Consider the following 14,297-nt stretch of genomic DNA (forward strand, 5'->3'; position numbering starts at 1 on the left):
AAAAAGAATCAACATATTCGCAACACGTATTTATTTTACGAAATTTAGAAATCAAATCCGCAAATAATTCAGTACCATCAATTGGATCCCGTTCGAGGAAACTTAATCGCAGAATTTCCTTTAAAAAACGACCGCTGCTTAAACATATTAGAAATATCCCATATACCCCTAAAAAAGTGCTCCACTAAGTAACTAGCTCGACATTGCCACATTTACTATAACGTAGTATTCAAATATCTCCTCTTAATATCATTAAACAACCCTATACAACGCACCGAGTCCGTTGTGCTATTGTTGTGTATACAATATATTGTACAATTATTTATAAGATAGAAAAAGCACCGTTTCGAAAAATCGGGTTTCAATTTTGACATACGTATTATCACATTATTTTGCGCGCGCGCGATCTCGTACTCTCTCTCTCTCTCTCTCTCTCTCTCTCATTCTTGTCCTCACTTTCTTTTTCGCTCTAAATTTTTCCATATACATAAAATACACACACATACACACATGCATACACATTGAAATAAACACGTACTCGCGCATACATTTCGCAACGCAGTCCTCGTTTCACGCATATTTAGTTCACAATTATTCTATCTTTATTCATCGGAGACGCAGCGACGAGCAATATCGAATATTCTTCATATTTCAATCAAAAATATAATTCGATATATCTCGTATCTTAATATTGACCCGTTACATCCCAAATTGAGATGTTCCTCAAGTGAAACATTCGGAATCCCTTCTTTGTTTTCTACTTATTGTTAATCTAGTTGATAGAATAAGATTCACAAGATCTCTTTGAAGAATAAAAAAATGTTTGATATTTTATATTAATTTTGCTTTAAAAAAAATAAAAATTCGCAAAGTATAAAGGATTTATTCATCAAAATACAAAAAAAATAATGTTAGAAATTATATTAATATAAAAATAATTAATAAAATATATATAATTTAATTAATAAAATAAATAATAAAGAACCCAATAAAATCAGTGCAGTTTGTAATTTTTTATAATTTATATTAAGATTTTATCCCAGTTGTTATTCGTAAACATCGTTACATTTCCATTGTATACTTCCAATACTATATACATTTGCATTTAATAGTGTATTATTATACATGCCGGGATGTAACGAATCGTAAATTGTTGTTTTTTTATATAATTAAACAATCATCAAGATTATCCCGTCGAGATTTCTAGTCATACTGACAATCAGATATTCAATAACATAAAGTGTCATTTAATAACATAAAGTGTCATTGCGAGAAATAACAAAAAAATTTGGCGCATTTCGTTCACAATCGAAAGTTTACAAATTTGCTTTATTTAAGCTTCTCACAAGAGAATCTCACAAACAAAGAAATTCTAATTTTGATAAAACTTTGCATATTTAGAATAAATATTTAATTTGCCAATTTTTAATTGATGCCGGAAAACGGTTGTATGATAAAATCTTCTTTACATATAGAGAGAGTTTTTCTCTATTTCTTTTTTTTTATATATCTTCAAAACTATTTAAGATATAAAACATGATTCACATAAGTTTTATAATAAAAGCATTTCTATTTAACTTCTAAACACAATAATATTAAAATATAGATAATAATATTTAAAAAAAAAAGTATTCATTTATAAAAGCTTATTCTCCGCTTCTCATATTATGAAAAATAACTATCGTATTATATTATAATATTATAAAATAAATATATTTTAACTTCAAATATAATTCTTTATATAAATTTGTAATTATAATTTTTACAGGTGAACAAATTATAACAAATAGCGGATCTTTTCATTTTTTTATATCTCAAATAATTTTCGGAGATATATTGCTTTGTGTATAAAAGATGATTTTACCCCTGTTTTTTAATACAGGAAAATTTCTAAATCCATCTAACTTTTATCTATTATACATACATATTTAAAATTTCAATGAAATCCGAATTTCTGGATTCGCGAGGTTCCCTTGTCAGTGCAACAAGATAACGCGACTTACCTTACCGCAGCATGATTTCTCCGGACATCTCATCCCGGAATCATCATCTCGAGTCAGCTGTGTCCCGAGTATTCCTATCAATCGATCAGTCGACCGATCCCGTGATTGCCGCGGAATTAATCGTGACGCGATGATGTGACGCGCAATGGCACTGGCATACAAAGAAGACGTTGCATCGCACTCTCGAGTGGTCTCGTCACGTACGCTCTTAAGTAACCCAAGGTAAAAATATCGTATTTACAAGATACATAATATTGGCTGTATATATGATATCGCGCGGTATTGTCATCCAAGTTGAACGTCACATGTGGGGTTTCGCCGTCGCTCGCTGCTTTTCTTCCTCGAGGCTTTTCTCGAGGACGATCGTCGTCGCGTCAGATGAAACATCGAAATCGCCGCTGTAATTCTAGTACGACAGTACTGGCCGCGACACAGACTTTTGTACAACACAACGCATAGTGCATAAGAGAATCAACCAATCAAAATTCTTCTTTTCCGTGAAGTGGAAGGAAAGGAAGGATTTAGATTGGTTGATTCTTTTATGCGTTATGCTTTATGCAAATGTCTGCGTCATGGCCTTACAGGTAAACGCGATCGCGCTAAATGTTATTCGCAAAAACGCTGCTGTTCGTTAAAAATACTACCGCGCGAACGCGAAGGAGATTAATTTATCTCGCGCGAGCGATCATAACAGATATCATAAGTTTCCTTCGTGATTTCACGCCGTAAAACGCAACACGGTTTGCACTTTACATTCTACTTACAACAAACAATTTCTTTTTATATTAGTAAAGTCGACTCGCACTAAATTACCAGGTGTTCCGATGATGCCCGATTCTCTTAGCTTCTATCTAAGTACTATACATAAAAATTTGTACAATATTTATTTTTAAATAGACGAACTTTTCGATAACGTGTACCGCCGTAGTCTTTACAAAGATAATTCACTTTAAAAAATAAAATAGAATATAAAGCGAATTTGAGAGACGAGACGTTCGAATGACTCCAAAAAAGTATACTAAACGACTTAATATAATAACAAAGGTGATCCAATTGTAATACATATAGCTAAGAAAATCGCAAATGAATGAGAAACGGAAAAGAAAGAACACAGAATTATTTGAAATTATCTTCAAATACCTATGTCCTACCGCTCAAAAATATTTGCCACTCTTGGCAAACGTAAGAAGACTCTGTCTTCCTTAATTGAATGAAAATTTAAAATTCTTATCTTCTTCCATAATCTTTTATGTTAGATTTAATAATAAATTCTTTTACATGTAATAATGATGTTTGATTCAAAATTTTATGTTCTGTATGTCTACTATATTCTCTTAATACATAAAGAGAATATGATAGAATTTATTAATTAGAATGGAATTTAGGTGTATGAAAAAGATATATATAAAAATCAGGATAGAAAAATACTTTTGAACGATAGTGCAACAATTAGGGCATTTTACATAAAAAAAAGGAGTCTTTCAACAATTTATTAATAATGATTTTTCTTAAATATAAAGCTCAGATATATATTATCATACTTCGATTTTTTGTGTAAAGTATTAATTAAGATTATGCGAAGATTTGATAATTTTAAGAAAAATACTTTTCGCGAAGACAATGAGAACTTTTTCGATTCAGTATATATAGGATAAACATTTTATACTATTTCGAAAAAAATTTGCGAAAATATTTTATTACGAGACATAGGATAAAATCATTTCTGATGTCTTAACGTCGAAAAATCGAAGAGTTAAGATACTCGATTGTATAGTTACGCGAAAATAACCGAGATAAAATCATGACTTACCATCAATAATCCTCGAGGATCACAAACGACTTCGACGAAAGCGACGTCGTGGGATTTAGATCTACGATGTGCGTGCAGGCGCGAGCGTCGTCCGACCGAAAGGGATATTTCCAAAAGAATGTTTCACGGGCTATGAACTTGGAGAACGTAAGCCTCGTAGAGGAGGCGTCAAGACGAATGACTAAGGCCCATGGCATGACTCGACTAATAGCGAGTACTCGACGCGAAGATTGATTCGAGATAGCGATGGGAGATCCACCAGCTCTCTCTCCCCCTCATCGTTGATTGTAAATGCTAATTTATGACTTCTTCACGCCACGCTCGTCTTCCCCTTCCTCCCACCCTCTCCCTTATTTCATTCTTTGCCATATAACAAAACGCTTATCTATCTATCTATTCCCTCTCCTCTAAACCCCTATATCTCTTTCAATCTCTCTCTCTCTCTCTCTCTCTCTCTCTCTCTCTCTCTCTCATTCTTATTCATTCGCTTTCTCTCATGCACACTTTTACTCATGCACACATGTATAGAACAACTGACAAGCTCCTTACACGCATAAATCCCTCCCCCTCTTTCACTTGACCACTTTAGTGAGTACCAAGTTTTAACGCCCAGTGGATGTTCTTGGACGCTGTCGAGCCACACGGCGCCTCCGCAATTTTCTGAATAAGTAACGTCTTTATTACATATTTTTGTCCTTGTTTTCCTTTTCTTTCTCTTTACTTCTCTCTCTTTCGTTTATCTCTGCATGTCACCGAAAATTCTTCTCTTCTGATGAGATGATCTCTCCTCATTGCAAGCCCACCTTTCTCGCCACTTTACACGCATTATTTTATCGCCTTCGATCGAACATCGTTAATGATCTTGCTCAAGTCTCGCTATCTAACCCTTTTCCTCTTTTTTGTTTTCTCTTTCTCTTTCTGATATCGAGAGAGTTGCGTCTGCTCAGGGTACAAAAGTCTTCAAATTCTGATTGAGATATTGATTCGTCGTGAGTACCGTACAGGTCTAGCAAAACGCGAGTACAATAAGTATCAATGACAAAGAATATTGTCGCGTCACGACGCTAAGAGCAACGCGGATACGTAAGTGGGTTAATGATGACGTTGACAAGAATGACGCGTTGATTTTCGACCTCGAGATCTCGCGACAAACAAGACCGATATCGCGCCCTACCGTTCGCCGTCCTCGGCCTTCGTATCAAGCATATTCGAGATTCGCGGCGTCGCCCACCCTCGCCGCGCGCGATTCTTTTTCTACTCGTACGCGAATCGGGCTCGCGGGTTATTATCGGGCGCCGCGACACCGCTATTCGAGGTATAATATTATGCGGAAGCTAGCTGCCGCCAGACAGAGTGTCACATCGTGGATATGTAGGGCCAGTTGAAGCTGTTGCCGCTCAGCAGCATGTCCCTGATGAGCGTCTCGATCGGCGTCTTGCCTACCAGCCGCACGAAGAAGAGCTGCTCGATCACCTGCGACGAGACCGTGCGTAACGACGGTAGTCGCAGCAGCAGCTTGCCAAACCTTGTCGGCTGATTCGGGTACTGGGTCCGACAGTACTCTTCCAGGGCGCACTGCGATTTTTCCTGAAGGGATTCGATGTGCGCCACGTCCGAGAGTCCGCAGGCGTCTACAACAGAAAAGAGATAAAAATGTTTAGCCATAACATACAAAAAAGATTATTTTTAAAAGCTTTTAATAACAATTTTTAATTTAATACAAGCATGCTGTATATTTCGACTAATAATAAAATTATATGATTATTTTATTATCCGTTTAATATTATCAAGGAAGTTATACTTTAAAACTTTTTTTCTGTATTTTTTTATTACTTTTACACGTTATTACTTAAATTTTGAAGCATCATAATTAGAGAGGTAGCTAATACGAAGAAAACATTAATCTTCTACGCGAAGTATTGACATTCGCAAAATATCGATAATAAATGACCAAATCAAGTTAAAAATATTATGTTGTATTATAAAATTTGTATAAGATATTTTATATGTTTATCACTACTTGATATATATTCTATTTAAAATAATAAAGAATTATAAACTGTTTAATATATTATAAATTATTGAAATTTTACTATGCTTTTTCAATAAAATAAATCAAATATATCTTATATTTTATTTATGGAAACATTAATAAATCAGAGAGAATCATATAACATTTTTTGAAATATCATATTGTCCTACAATTACCATGAATTTCAGGGTAAGTTCCAAAAGAAAATTCTCTCTGTGATACAAATACTATTTTATATGACTAATATCAGGGTATCTTGTAAATATATGTCGTAAGAAGTTTGTTTCTTAGCGCCTTGACCCTAATCTCTTGCTCGTGTTCGAATAGAATGGCAACCGACGGTAGAAAATCTCAGTTTTTCCGCTCCGAACATTCTCCTCGTTAGCCGAAGCGTATCTCTCGATACGCGCGGAAGGCGATAACTGTTGCCGTTTAATCTACGTGCATAAAGGAAGCACCGAGGAAAGCACCTACGCTTTATTATCGAGTTAATTATCGTTGTAGCCCATTAACCGAGATATGATTAGCGAGTCGAAGAGAACTCGTTTCTCAGACAGATCAGTGATCGCTACTAGAAGGCGAGAGAAAAGATAAAAAAGAAATTATTTATACGCAGTCTAGTAACGACGAGCGAACAATAAACTTAAAGGAGCTTGATAATCGAGCATACCAAAATATTTTTATAATGGCAACCCAGAAATAGCTTTTTAATTCTCTACATTGAAATAATGTGCGTTCCAAGATTGGCTGTTTAACTTTATAAAGTTTTGTAGGTCAATTCTCTTGGTATTAATTAACGTGCAACTGTTGAAAAGAATTTAATTTAAGGCAAACTGCTAAATTTTTCGCTTAATAGATTACAATTACTTTATTAATACATTATTGTTAATTGATTTATTATGTAAACAAGAAGAAACAATTTGAATCGCTGTTGTCAAGCCCGGACAGTGCTACAGGTGATTCGTCATTTAAACGCGCGAGGGTTAAAGCCCTCGTCGCAATGAAGACTGCAATCCCCGGCAGACGAGAGTGAGATTCACGTTGGAATGCACGTGCCAACCGGAGACACCGCCGGTGCAAATGTCAGACTAATCACATGGGCCATCTGCTCACTTCGGCTTACTCGTGAAACCGCACTATTGTTTCCCGGAAAATGCAATCTTTTGTTCATACAGGAAAAGAGAGAAATGGTACGTGTGGTTTGCCCAAGTATATCGGGTGCCACGAGAATAGCAAAATTACCTTCACCTTAAATGGAAATTTTATAATCATTTTTATTTAAATAAAATAAACAAATTAAATTTATATTATGTATATAGACACAGATATTTCTTATTTGTATAAAAATAATTTAACAGAGAATTAATTTTATAACTATATAATATTCAACTAAATATTTCACTACTAAATATTATATATCACATAAGCTTTACATTAACTATCAGCATTTTGTCATCTCGCTCGTTAAATTTTTTACGTTCTTCGTTTTTCACGAAGAAACTTTATGATATCAGTATATAACACATACGAACAGAATTTTTTTTTTCATAATATTTTAATATTTTTTTGTACTTTTAAATAGAACTATAAATTACTTTGATCAGTCATTAGTATATTGAAGTACTCTCATCATTCGTACATTACTCGTCACATGCATGCTAAGGCAAATTTTATTATCACATTTTTCACGAAATGATCGAGGGTTACGTACAGCAGTGGACCAGGACGAATCGCTCTATCAAGAAGCGAGTGTGTGTGAGAAATCGGGGTTACAATCCACGCTCATAAATCGACAGGGATGGTCGACGATCGAAAAGCAAGCGTGCGTGCCGAGGGTCAGTGATTCTTTTTGCGAAACTTTCGAACAGGACGGACTTCGACGTTCCTCATTACGCGCAATCCACGCACACGGCGCGTGCATAAACGCTGTAGACGCCAGTTTTCTTTGTGATAAAGCCCACGTGCGCATAATGGGCCATTACGCGTACAAATAACGCAATTCGCATTTGCATTTCCGAGCGACGTTCTCTACGTGGCAACTACGTGGAAATCGCGCGCGAGCATGAACGAAATTGTCTGCGACGAAAATCGCAAAGTTCGTCAATTTATTGGAGCAGATACGCGCAGCAAACGATTAGATATTTCAATCAATGTCCAGTAAACCTGTACTTACTTATTCCTCTGCGTTGTATAATGGAATTAAATTTTTTTAGAAGAAATAACTACATTTTTTATTATGTAATTACAGATTACAATCACCATTTATCGGTAAAAATTAACTGCTAGTAAATTATGAATAAGCTACTATTAATTCATTAATGACGTTATTAAACAAACTGAATTAGTAGATGATTTATTTATCTTAAAAAATTGTAGCAATGTTCAATGCACATTTTCCATCGCACTTCCTACATCTACAATTGAAAATGGAAATTATTAAATATAATATTTATTTGAATTAGTATAACTCGTATTTATTATTACAAAATAATATTTGAATAGTTTGATCATAAATAACGATTTGTTCAATCAATATATATCATATCATAACGTATTTGTATTTAAATGTGGTCGTCCATTTTGCCATTTATACTTGCGACATACTTGTTTGCATATCATTGCCGAACGCTCGAGGGAACCCAAGATCTCTTACAAGATCTTAATAGACCACTGCAGTCTGTTTTTCAAGGAACAACATGAATAGTAGATACTAGGATCGTGTAAATATTTTCAAAACTTAATTTCGCTACTATATTATTCTTGTTAACAGTTTCGTTGTCGATGAGTTATTTTTTTCATTTACATTGCATTTTACGTTGCATCGAGGACATACATTGATAATCGACGTTTAATTTCGAACACATAAACACTTTATCAAGGCACGGAGAATTGTTAAATGCAGCTTCGGACAATCGGTACAAATTGCATAATTATAATCTTTTTTACGAGGGGGCTGGTCCGTAGACAGACTCGAGAAATGATCCTCATGCAACATACTCTTTTTTTGCACACGTTTGGGTAAAGAAACGGAATGATAATTCGATTACCGCCGGACAATTATCATAATGTAGTTGAATTGCATTGCCAATGCATCAGGTTTGATTAACTTTGATGAAGTATTGTGCGCAACTCAGTGTTTACTCTACAAAATTATTCAGACAGTTAAATATTTTTATTATTTTACAAAACATAAATTAATTCTTTAAATTAAGAAGCGCCATAACGGTCAGAACGTTAAGATGTCGAACTATTGTAAATTCATTTAAATGAATTAATTTCAGAAATTATAATTGCGTGCCGATATGGTTGTCGGACTTTCAACGCAATCAAATATATTAATTATTATGCATAAATTAATTATTATACAAAATAGAATTAAAATATACAATGAAGAATTGCCATGTATAAAAAGTGTATAAAAGAATTAAATGAGTCTGTTTTCAAATTATAGATTTTTATAATTTAGATAACATATCTCTAGTTGAACTTCTATAAACCTAATAAGTATTCATTATTAAACAACAAAATTATCCTAAATTTTATTTTTACTTCGTTAACAATTGTGGGGGACACGATACGATTAGAAGCATCAGTTTGGGAATTATAAAATCTCAAAATTATATGTGATAATTGTCTAATAAATTTTCTAACCCACATCTTTCTACTTGAAAGCTAAACGTTAAAATAATCAGAGTTCTCTGCCTCTCTGTTCTTTATGTCGCAATGATACTGATCGAAATCCGAGCGCGATTCGCCGCGTACTCGTACATATTCGTATCAGCCTCGATCGACGAGGTCTCAATTAAAGAGACCGCGAGGAATCCGCCAACGCGCGGCCAATAAACAAACTGTCGGATTGGCTCTGTGCGATGTCGTCAGCGCCAATTCACCGCATCAGTTCGAATAATGCCGTTGAGTGGCGTCTCTGGTTTCCTCCTCGCGTCGTCTTTCGTCTCGTTTTCTCTCTCTCTTTCTCATTGCACGCGTTAACCGCTAAATGCTGTGGCGCCTGGTTGACCGAGCACCACCATAAATTGACCAATCTTCAGTAGTGGGATCCCTGAGTCCCATTGCCGTCTTCCACGTTACCGCTGGGGTACACCCCCTCGGGACCCCCCGCACACTGGATTCGATTGACTGAAATTCGACCTGCGATTTATCAATATTACACGAGTTGCGTAGCGATATTAAATCAATTATTGGTCACTTCGCAATGTTTTAGCATTGGTAAGCTGATTGGCGGTTGAGAGATCTTGAATACGCTCTCGCTCGAAGCGGAGTATCTATATATGACGCAGATGAGGCTGAAAGAATTTGATATTCTTGTAATATCTAAAAAAATATATAGCTCGCCATGATTTAATAAATGACTTTATACCATCAAGATTTTTTTAAAAGGAATGTAGATGAAGCTGAAGAAATTTGATACTCTTAATATCTAAAAAAATATATGATCCATCGTGATTTGATAACCGACTTTATCTCTCTCTCGTATGAGTTTTCATGACAATGAGTGTAGGAGTTTCAAACATCTATCTTTAGATTATGATGCATTGGTAAGCTGTGATTGTGCCATTCTCTAGGTATATCTGATCTACAATAATCGCGAAAAATTTGCAAAATCATTAAACAGATGTATAATACGAGATTAGACCACACCTTAGGAATTGTCGATGTTACCTTTGATAGTCAAATGTCAGAAATAAACCTTTCGTGAAATCGCATTAAAAAAAAAACGATTCGGTTTTGTATTAATGGGAATTTTGGTTGAAAATAGACAAATCAGAATTTTCTGATTCGTTCATTTTCAACCAGAAATTTCTCTCAGTGCGAAATTGATAAGATCGCGGATCAATTAGATCTCTTTTTCTTGTTTCAAGTGTATTCTTCGGTCATTTTCTGTCACGCGATTATTGTTGTCGCTTCCTCGAAACTTATCCGCTCGAGTTCCGTCGTTTTCCAGTGCGTACCGGCTAGATCCAGCGCCATTCTTTGTCTTATTAGTCTTAATTTCGTCGGGAGATACTCGATGTCGTCAACCGCCTTATGATTCTAACATCTGTACTATAATTACGACACGTGTTACGTAATTTTTCACGGACCGTTTCATAAAGTTTTTATAAGCTAAAAATAATTTATATTGACACTTTTATTAAATTGATAATAATTTTAAAGAAAAACTCTTATCTTGTTTTGTAAAATTATTCGAAATATATAACACTATATATCATATTTTTATTTACTTAAAAAATTTTTACCCTAGAAAATTTGATAACACACAGAAATGAGCAAATTAAAAACGAATTAAAAATTTCTATACTCAACACGAAATTTCAACACAGAACGTCCGCAATTCTGAAATTAATCTTCAAACTTTCATTTTAAATTTTTAACATTTTAATATCTTAAATATTACAACTTATTAAAAAATATTATATTTTTATCTGATATTACTACTCAAATTGGTTACATTGTTTCTAAAATTTGATATAACTAAAGAAAAAGCACCTGTTTAAGAAGAAGTTTACATCTAATATATATATCTAAAATTTACTATTGTAAATGTGCAGTTTCCAAATAGTAGTTTCGTAAGAACGAACGATATTGCCTCGATATTACAGAAACGGAAGCGATTGCTAATCGCGCGTCCATCCCGACGGGATAATCCCGTGGATGCGTATATACATATATACCTTGTTGTAATCCGACCCAGCGGGAGCAGATTATCGAAGGAATAAGGGGAGGAAGGTAAGACCGCGAGAAATCGCTCGTTCAGCAAAAGCACTCGCGTCGACAAGACACGACGCGTTTCTTGCTGGGATATACATATCGATATGCGCTTGCAGAGCTAGGATAGTGGAATTTCTTCTCCGGGGCATATCAACCCTCTATCTCTTCTTCTCTCGCGCGTAAGTCGCGTTTGTAGAATCACGGATTTTCTCCCTTTTTTCTTTTCTTTCCTTTTTCTCATCTTTCTTTCTCACACTCTTATATGCGCGTACAAATAAGGCGTCCGGAGACAAATGACGCGGGAGAGGGATCAACGCAGCTCGACACAAAGCATCCCCTGAGCACCCTTCCTGGAGTCGGAGGTGACGTCACTGACAATGGAAGGTCGAGCTGTGATTAAAGATCGAGGGACTTCGTAAAAACTCCTTCAAAAGTACCGGTGGCGGGGACGTGCGAGGTGACGCCGGGAGGTGAGGCCCGCGAGGGAGAAGTCGAGTCGCGAAGAGGGACAGGGGGGACCTACCGGCGTGAAATATTGCCTTCGCGGCACCCGACAGCTATATGACATTTCCGAAGGGCATGGAAGAATCTCCCCGCGAATCCGCTCAGCATCTCTCGCTTGCACACTCACGATCACGTTTTGCCTCTTTCCACAAAGTGTCCAGCTCTTCCCAAGACTTTTTTGCGGAAGAATCTACGTAATCCATGACATTGTAATCTTAATGCCGTTTTGCACATTGAATCAATAAATGATCGAAATAATAAATAACAAATAAATTAATTAATTAATTTTCTATTAAAATAGAATTTTAATTTTTTCAATGTGCTTTCAAAAAAATAATTATATTTAAAAATATATAAAAAATAAATACTTCTAAATTTAATTCATTATTTTAAAATTTGTTATTAGCAAAATTTCTCTGTAAATCTGTTTATTAATTTACAAATTCCAAAATTCCATTAAATTCCAAACTTCTTAATTTGATCTGATGGTTATTGACAGTTGATGTAATGAATGTTGGTCAATTTCTACACTTTTTGATCGACTATTCTTTTTTTTCTTTTTTGCGCTGTGTCTCACGTTTCTTTCTTTTTCCCTATCAATCTTTGTTCTTTCACTAATCAAAGACTTTTTATTTTCAGCCTCAATGACTGCAGAAGAAGAGACGATTCTGGATTCGAAATATAGCCTACATCCGTTAGTAGAGGCAAAAGTTTTTGAAACACACGACGCACGTGTAACTTTCAGAAGAGAAATCAAGGATAACGTCAATCTTTCTTCTCGACGCGCAGTAAACTGTATAATTATTATGTTCCATAAGTAGATCGAAATGCATTCCTTTAACAAACACTAATTATAAATCTAGATCTCTTATTCACAGAGAATTATAAACGTCAAGTTTCAAGCAATATGAATATATTAGCTCAAAAATAATTATAATGTCAATTATATATTAAAATATATATATACTCGTGTATATATATATATATATATATTAGAATATATATTAGCAATATCGCGTAATAGATTTTTTAAATAATTCTAAACGCTATAAAGTTATAATAATAGCATATAAGTTGGAATAATAAAAGTGAGAATGCAGTAAACGTGAAAAAAAGTGCACATGCATGTAATTATAAAACTGGATATAATTAACAAACATCAAGTTCTCTTCTACACAGTGCTTTATCATATTTCTTCTTATTTGTATAACAGTTTCTTCGCACATCATCGCTTAGTTTCGCGCGAGAACGATCCTGATAGATAACGGAGGAATTCGCCGACGAGACACGCTGTGATAACAAGTCGGGAAGGGGGGAGGGAGGGGAAGCGAAGTCGAGAGAGGAAGTTCATTACGCGCATACTCAATAGCTTCTCCGTGATCACGACGGGCAGGGAATACGGGCGTTGCGCACGTGACGTAACGTATAATTTACCGCGCTTAATTCCGTGCGTCTTGTAACAGGTGACTTACATTAATGGCTTCTATCTCGCGGCCGCGGCGCAGAAGAAAAGCCGGCCGCTTTATCGCGCCGCGAGAGTCGCGGAATCGCGCGCGAGGATCTCTTCTCTTCTCCCGTTGCGGTGAAGAGAATGCTTAGCGAGTAGTCCTACGATCCCCGCGCAAATTGCGAGCATAAATCCTTTACGCGCGATCCAACGTACGGATGATTAACAGTCGTCGCGAAATCAGCACGAAGGCGAGTTCCGCTATGAGATATGGTTAAAAACGGCCGCAGATTAGAAATCGCTTGAGAAAAAAGTCATAACACACACCAAGCTAGACGCAGGTGGTTGATGGAAAAAGATAAGAATCTAGACATTGCTCAAATAAAAATTGTAAAGTTATGTGACTTTGAAATTATTTTTTTAGCCTGAAATAGTTTGGTCTAAAATAACATTCTTCTTTTATATGAAAAATATTATATGACGTATGTATACATATAATATACTATTCTAATATTTTTGCTAAACATTATTTACATTTAAAGAGCCTCCGCAAAAAATGCCCGTTTTCGGTACCTCGATTTTTGAAACTTTTATTATGCCAAATAGTTACATATAATGACCCAATAACTCCTGCAAAATTTCAAGATGAGCATACAGCCCGTTCAGGAAATAGAGGGGGTTAAAGTTGACCATGTCCAATAACAAAATATATCAATTCAACATTTGAATTCGAACAATAACGTCTAAAGCAAAGTCAACATAAATTACTAT

General features: G+C 35.2%; 1 protein-coding gene across 1 annotated transcript in view; it reads right to left on the reverse strand.

Moving 5' to 3' along the window:
• Positions 1-4,717: 4,717 nt before the first annotated feature.
• The window catches only part of svp (COUP transcription factor 2), a 130,627-nt gene continuing 121,047 nt past the window's right edge, over positions 4,718-14,297 (reverse strand). The window contains exon 4 of the mRNA XM_018450899.1: positions 4,718-5,444. Within this exon, the coding sequence (XP_018306401.1) occupies positions 5,170-5,444 (275 nt within the window). The 3' untranslated portion in view covers positions 4,718-5,169. The remainder of the gene's footprint in view (positions 5,445-14,297) is intronic.

This window comes from Mycetomoellerius zeteki, unplaced genomic scaffold, assembly GCF_001594055.1.
Source record: "Mycetomoellerius zeteki isolate Tzet28-1 unplaced genomic scaffold, Tzet1.0 scaffold106, whole genome shotgun sequence".
Lineage (NCBI taxonomy): Eukaryota > Metazoa > Arthropoda > Insecta > Hymenoptera > Formicidae > Mycetomoellerius > Mycetomoellerius zeteki.